This window comes from Macrotis lagotis, chromosome 1 (assembly GCF_037893015.1).
Source record: "Macrotis lagotis isolate mMagLag1 chromosome 1, bilby.v1.9.chrom.fasta, whole genome shotgun sequence".
Taxonomy (NCBI): Eukaryota; Metazoa; Chordata; class Mammalia; order Peramelemorphia; family Peramelidae; genus Macrotis; species Macrotis lagotis.
In genome coordinates this window covers 563,920,346-563,927,030 of record NC_133658.1, presented here as the reverse complement: position 1 = coordinate 563,927,030, position 6,685 = coordinate 563,920,346, and the positions used below count along the sequence as shown (strand labels likewise).

The 6,685-nt window shown below is 36.5% G+C and overlaps 1 protein-coding gene across 2 annotated transcripts in view; it reads left to right on the top strand.

The window, feature by feature from the left end:
* The first annotated feature begins 229 nt into the window (after window positions 1-229).
* Window positions 230-6,685, top strand: part of RMP64 (ribonuclease MRP subunit p64) — a 16,668-nt gene continuing 10,212 nt past the window's right edge. The window contains exons 1-5 of one of the 2 annotated variants that reach the window (XM_074214518.1): window positions 230-368; window positions 2,545-2,699; window positions 4,652-4,728; window positions 5,553-5,684; window positions 6,237-6,314. In XM_074214518.1, coding sequence (XP_074070619.1) covers window positions 260-368; window positions 2,545-2,699; window positions 4,652-4,728; window positions 5,553-5,684; window positions 6,237-6,314 — 551 coding nt within the window. In that variant the 5' untranslated portion in view covers window positions 230-259. The remainder of the gene's footprint in view (window positions 369-2,544; window positions 2,700-4,651; window positions 4,729-5,552; window positions 5,685-6,236; window positions 6,315-6,685) is intronic. The other variant, XM_074214519.1, reaches the window with a different exon arrangement.

Here is a 6,685-nt window from a genome sequence, read left to right as displayed (position 1 = left end):
ATGGCTCTTCCCACTGTTTGATGGGAACAAGCTGCACTCTGCTTTAAGTTAAATACGTGAGTTTATGTTTTTAGGATAGAGATCACTGAAGATGGGTGAGTTGGGGATCCACGTGGTCTAATCAGACCTTAAGAAAAACGGATTCCCATTCTTCTGACCCCCCCCATTCTCGAATTTGGTCTCTCCTGGTCCCCCTCCCTGGCTTGAGTTGGTCTCGTCCTAGCGTTGCCCCTCCCCCTCCGTCTTTCTCTCTTCCAAGATGGCTTCGGCGGCCCCGTGCCTGGAGCGGGAGCCCTGGAACCGGCTGCAGATCCCGAGCCCGGGAAGCTTGAGCACCGTGGTCGTACGGGACAAAGATGGAGTCATAGGTAAGTGACGGACGCCAGACAAGAAGGATTAACACGGATCTCGCTGCGGCTGGGGGCGCTTGGGGCCCGGGAACAGGAAGGAGGTCGCGTGTTCCGAGGAGTTACACGCCTTTTCCTCACTTCCGGGATTCCTACCGGGGAGGCGGAGCCTATCCCTGGAAGGACCAATCCTCTCCTCGGAAGGGGTGAGGAGGCGGGGCTGCTCGCCCGTCTCCCCGCCTCTCCCTCCTCTGCATTTGCGTCCCGTGAGGATGACGCGTCGTCACCCTTGACCCCTGGAGAACCGAGATTCCTCTCTGAACAAAGACACCTTGCCCTGGGGTCACAGTGCAGGGGTCATAGTCCAGGGGTCAAATCCTGACTGATGTGCACAAGGGTTTGGATTAGATGACTCCTGGGGGACCTTTGTGGACCCAAACCGACTCCCCAGATGAATGATCATAATTATTAATGCACAAAAGAATAATAATAATAATAACTTTAGTGCATTGAGTTAAGTTTTAAAAGCAGTTTGTAAATATTATTTTATTTGATCCCACATCTGCCCTGGGAGGTAGGTGAAGTGATCACCTCCACTTTCAGATTAGGAGACCAAGAAAAAGTAGTCAGGTTAAGTGACATGGGCAGAGCCACACAGTATTAAGTCTGTGAATATTTGTGACTCCAAGTCCAGCACTGTCCAATGGCCTTCTAGTTGCCTTTTTTTAGAATTTCCGGTGACTCCGTGAACTGTCAAAATGAAAGTATAGAAGCATATATGATATATAACATTAATGTGCATGCAATATATAATTGCATTATATATATATATATATATATATATATATACATATATATGTATACCCACACATCCATACACATATATGAATCTGGGTGCATGCTGAACCTCTTCCTGAGTTCAAATTCGGTCTCAGACATTAGCTGTGTGATCCTGGGCATTTCACTTAACCGTTTTAGTCTGTTTCCTCATCTGTCCAATGAGCTGGAGTAGATGGCAAACTGCTCCTATATCTTTGCCAGTCAGATAGGACTGAAAATAATTGACTGTTATATGTTTATTCATTTTATTTATTATATATTTATTATTATATTTTATATATTATTTATTATGTAAAATTAAGTTTCAACGTATTGGTAACAATAACTTTAATATAATTAGTATCATAAGACATTAATAAGAGGAAGAGGATAAGTAGTGGGTCAGCTTTAAGGTTTACAAAGTACTTTCTCCACAATAACTTTGATTAAAGCAGTGTAACTAGAATCCATGCCTCAGTGAAGAAACTGAAATAAAGTGACTTGCTCAATCAACATCACAGGTATTAGAGCTGTGAAATTATCTGATTTCATGACCACTACTGCTACCCCTCTATCACACTATTAGGAAATAGAGTCTCAGCTGACTTTGCTAATTGGGCATTCTTATCCCACCTGCTCAGTGGGTCCTTTTTCTATTCTGCCTCTGTCATCTCTGTTACCTAGTCATCTCCCATGGCCTTTGTGATCCTGGCAAGTCACTTAGCACTTTCCCTCAGCCCCTTGTCTGTAAAATGAGCTGGGGAAGAAAGAGGCAAACTGCTCCAGTATCTTTGCCAAGAAAACTCCAAATGAAATCCTGAAGTCAGTCACACCTGAAACAACTGAACAGCAGCAAAAAATATACATATTAACTTTATGTTGTTTATGTTTACATATGTACTTGTCTCCATTATTAGAATGTAAGCTTATTGGGTGTAGATGTCTTTACATTCTTTGGTACTTACATCCTTTATATGTGGCACTTAGTAGATGTTTGATTGATTGACTTTCCCTGTGAGATATAAACTCTTTGAAGGCTTTTAATGTTAAATTTTTTGTTTTTGTATTCCCAGTACTTGGCATTTTATAAATGTTTGTTGATTGATATGAAAGTACCCTCAGTGAACTTATAATCTAAACATGGAGCAAGTATTCTGTTATTGTAATTCTACCTTTGATTCAAGCCCATAAATTTTACAAATATATGATATGCATCCATTCAGTATACCCAATCTAGTTTTAAAGCTCCCTGAAGGCACTTTCATATCAATCAACAATATGTGATAGATGAATGAAAAGGAGGCCTTTGAGCATAGATGAAAGCACAGGGTGACTGTATACCTTCTTGTAAAATAAGGCTTGGTTTCTCTCTTTTCAGGTACATACATTAAAGCTGTGATTAAGGAATGCCATAGCGTCAGAATGTCATTGATGAGAAAAGCTTTGGATACAGAAACGACTGTCTTACATGCTGTCCTATACAGTAATCACAACAGAATGCATACCCACAAGCCGTATTTGGCTCTCAAACAGGTCAGAAGGGAACAAGTGTCTTTTTGAGGTTCTCGCAAATTTACTTATCAGAGATATCCAGCATCTTTCTGTTTGCTTTCTTTAAATATGTTATCTCTTTGTTATATTTTTAGCAACTGTTGACCCATAGACCTATGTTCTCTTCTGAATAAAATCTATATAATAATTGGCAATGAAGGCATCTAGGGTATCATTGATAGAAACAGAATAAGAGGAAGGGTAGACTTTATGGTCAGTCACAGGACTGAAAAGTAGGGAACATAACTGATCCCTCCATTGTTTATTGATTTTTTTTTCCTTAAAAAGGATTTGATGTGATAGCCTCAAGGGCCATTTCTTTTGACATTTAATTTTTATTTTTTCTCAATTATTTGTAAAAAATGTTTTTTAAAAAAAAATTTTGAGCTCCAAATTCTCTTCCTTCCTGGATCCCTCTCTGAGAAGATAAGCATAAATTATACATGTGCAATCATATAAAACATCTCCACATTGTCCATGTTGCAAAAGAAAATGCACATCAATAAAGTAAAAAAAATATGCCTTAATTTGTATTCAAACTCCATTAGAGGAGGTAGATAGCGTTTTTTCATCTATCTTAATTGTTTTGGATCATTGTATTGTTTGCAAATAACTAAGTTATTTACTATCATCATCCAGTATTGCTGTTACTGTGTACAGTGTACTCCTAGGTCTGCTCATGTCATGCTGTATCAATTCAATTCTTCCCAGGTTTTTCTGAAAGAATCCTGGTTCATCATTTCTTAACAACATAATAGTATTCCATCATTATCACATATACTACAACTTGTTCATCCATCTCCCAACTGATGGACATCCTCTCAATTTCCAATTCTTTGACACTACAAAAATTTGCTATAAATATTTTTGTACTTTTCCTTTTTTCTTTTTTTCTTAAATCTATTTGGGATATAGTGGTATTGCTGGATCAAAGGATATGCAGTTTTATAACCGCCTTTTCTGAGGGAGAGAGCATTAGAATAAACAGCTAAGGATCAAAGATTAGACTTGGGGACTCTTCTGAAGCTATGAAATAAGTCAAAGAGAAAAATAGGAATTGATTTGATTTGGCTCTTTTGGGAGTTAGCTTATTGCCTAAGCATTTGTGTTTTTTTAAATGAAATTGCTAGATGTAAAACCTTCAATTCTTCCCTGTCCATCTTGGCCCAATTTGTGTCCCATCTCTTTTGTGGCAGTATCTCTGAGTATCCCTATCACATTTTATGCCATTTGTGAGGCATTGCATTAGTGTCTACTCACTGTTTCACAAATTTAGAGTGCTTTAATGTGAAAAATTGCATTTCCTAGATTGAAAAATTTAAAAAAGAATTAATAGATGAACTAATCTCTCCTTTCACCTGCTGTCATACTTAATTGCTTCTTACTGAATAATATAGCACTTGATTATATGCTGTCCTGTTCTTTAATCTGTAGTTTTTTTTTTTTTTTTTTAGATTTTTGCAAGGCAATGGTGGCTTGCCCAGGGCCACACAGCTAGGTAATTATTGAGTGTCTGAGGTCAAATTTGAACTCAGGGACTCCTGACTCCAGGGCTGGTGCTATATTCACTGCGCCGCCTAGCTGACCCAATTTGTATCATTTCTAGAAAAAGCCAGAATGCAAATTTGAGGGCAGTCTCACATAACTTCCATGATCTTCATAGCAACTGTTTATATAATGTCATTCTTACAGAAGCTACAGAGGAAATAATTGATAAATGTTTGGTTGGAGAAATTGCCAGATTGTTCCTTCAAACACTTTTGTTTTGCTAACATAATTTATTCTTTGCCTTTGATTTCTATATTTCAACAAATACAATACATTCTCCCTTCAGTTTGCTGTGTGTCTTTATCTGCAGGCATTTGCCAACTTTGCCTTGTTTGAGGTTAGCAATCTTACTTACCTATTGTAAATGCTAATCTTCATTGTTTCAGGTAGAGCAGTGTCTCAAGAGAATGAATTGTGTGAATTTGGAAGGATCCATTCAAGATCTTTCTGAGCTGTGCCCCAAGTAAGTATCCCAGGGTGGTTATTTCAAGATTTTACAGACTAGAGATTTAAAGTTTTGTGCTTTAGTTCAGCTCTGACATTCTATGGTTTTGCTGTATTAAGAATGAGAAAAAAAAAGGAAGTTAAGTTAACTAATAGTTAAGTTACTTAGCCTTAATGAATGAATTCTGAAGACTTAATGAATGTTTAGACTTAATGAATTCTTTGTATAGCAAAGCATTCTATTGGGATTAGATGAAATGAATTCTAAACTTAGCCTTGGTACTAACTAGCTTTGTGGCCTTGGATAATTATTTAATTGTTCAGAAGTTTTGTTTTCTCATCCATAAACAAGTTAATTAGATCACAGAATTCAGTATCTCCTTGTACACATTCTGTCACTTGCATTGTTTATTGTAGTAAATCCTTTCATTGGTGCTCAGTAGTTGATTAAGGTCAAGACTGCACTGGTATTATAATGAAATTTGTAACTATATTGAGAGACCACTATGATGATTATGAGATGCAGGATTCTTTTTTTTTTTATTTTTAGGGGGTTTTTTTTGCAAGGCAAATGGGGTTAAGTGGCTTGCCCAAGGCCACACAGCTAGGTAATTATTAAGTGTCTGAGACTGGATTTGAACCCAGGTACTCCTGACTCCAGGGCCTGTGCTCTATCCACTGCGCCACCTAGCCACCTGGAGTATAGTTGTTTTAAAATGATCTTAAAACAGTTCTCCACTTGAAAAGTGTTAGGTGGCAATACTCTGGAAGTATGTGACTAATAAATACACTTACATACATAGCTCCTTCTAATAATTCAGTCTTTATATTTCTGACAACTAGAAAAGATAAATTTGAAAATACAAAAAAGTACACCATTCCCAGCCAGCCAGTGGTGGAGTTTGTGTTAATGAAGATTTTGGGAACCAGCAAATTAATACTACGCTTATTAGACTGTTGCTGTAAGACATTTTGGTATCCTTCTACTGGTTTTAATATTTCCTTTTTAGCAGGAGATTGTTTCAGAGTGTTTATTATATTTTTTTACATAGTATAAAATTTAAGAGACAATTTTTTTTGCCTCTTTCTTGGGAACTATTTGATATTTTATTGCCAAATAAATTTTTATTCTTTACTTATAGTCTGCCAGTATTTGTGGGATACAGGTATTATAATAGAATTAGCATGAATATTAAATGCAATATTAACTTTTAGCACTTTTAAAATGAAATGAATTTAAACAATAATGTGAGGCAAATTTCCTTAGCTAGCAATATTATTCTCTTACATATATAAAGCAGAAATGAATCCCTTCCAGTACTTATTGACTTAGAAAACCACAAATTAATATTATCTTTGTTGTATTGTATTTTTTAATTTCAATAAACATTTCCTAATTGCATTTTCATCTGATTCTGGTGAACCTGGGGAGTTTTGAGGATCAAGATGGGAGTTTGACACCTCTGATGCAAATTATAAACAATCATTTTTATCTGGCTTTTGACCTTAATTCAATTTAACATCTAGCCTGTCTGTGAAACATCTTTGTTTGGAAGAATTCATCATTTTAAACACTGTTATTACAGGATTGGTGAGCAGGCTATGGTATGTACATTCTTTTGAAATATCTGAATATCTAATTTCATTGTTTGAATTTCATTTCCCATTCCCTCGGACAGATTACTTGCAGATTTTATTATTGAGAAATAGGATAGCCCATGAGTTGATTTTCTTTTTTATCAGAAAATGATAATACAGGGCAAGGCTTGTGTTTCTTTTTTTTTATTTGATTTTTCTTTTGGCCATAGTTGAATGATAATGAGCTGATTATCAATGTATAGCTCAAAAGAAAATCTTTGAATTTGAGGCACAGAAGTCAACCATAGAAAAGTTACCTGATTACTTCAAACAACATGGCCTCTAATAGGGTCTTGGCTTGTAGAGGACTATTATGGAAGTTATCCCATTCTCTACAT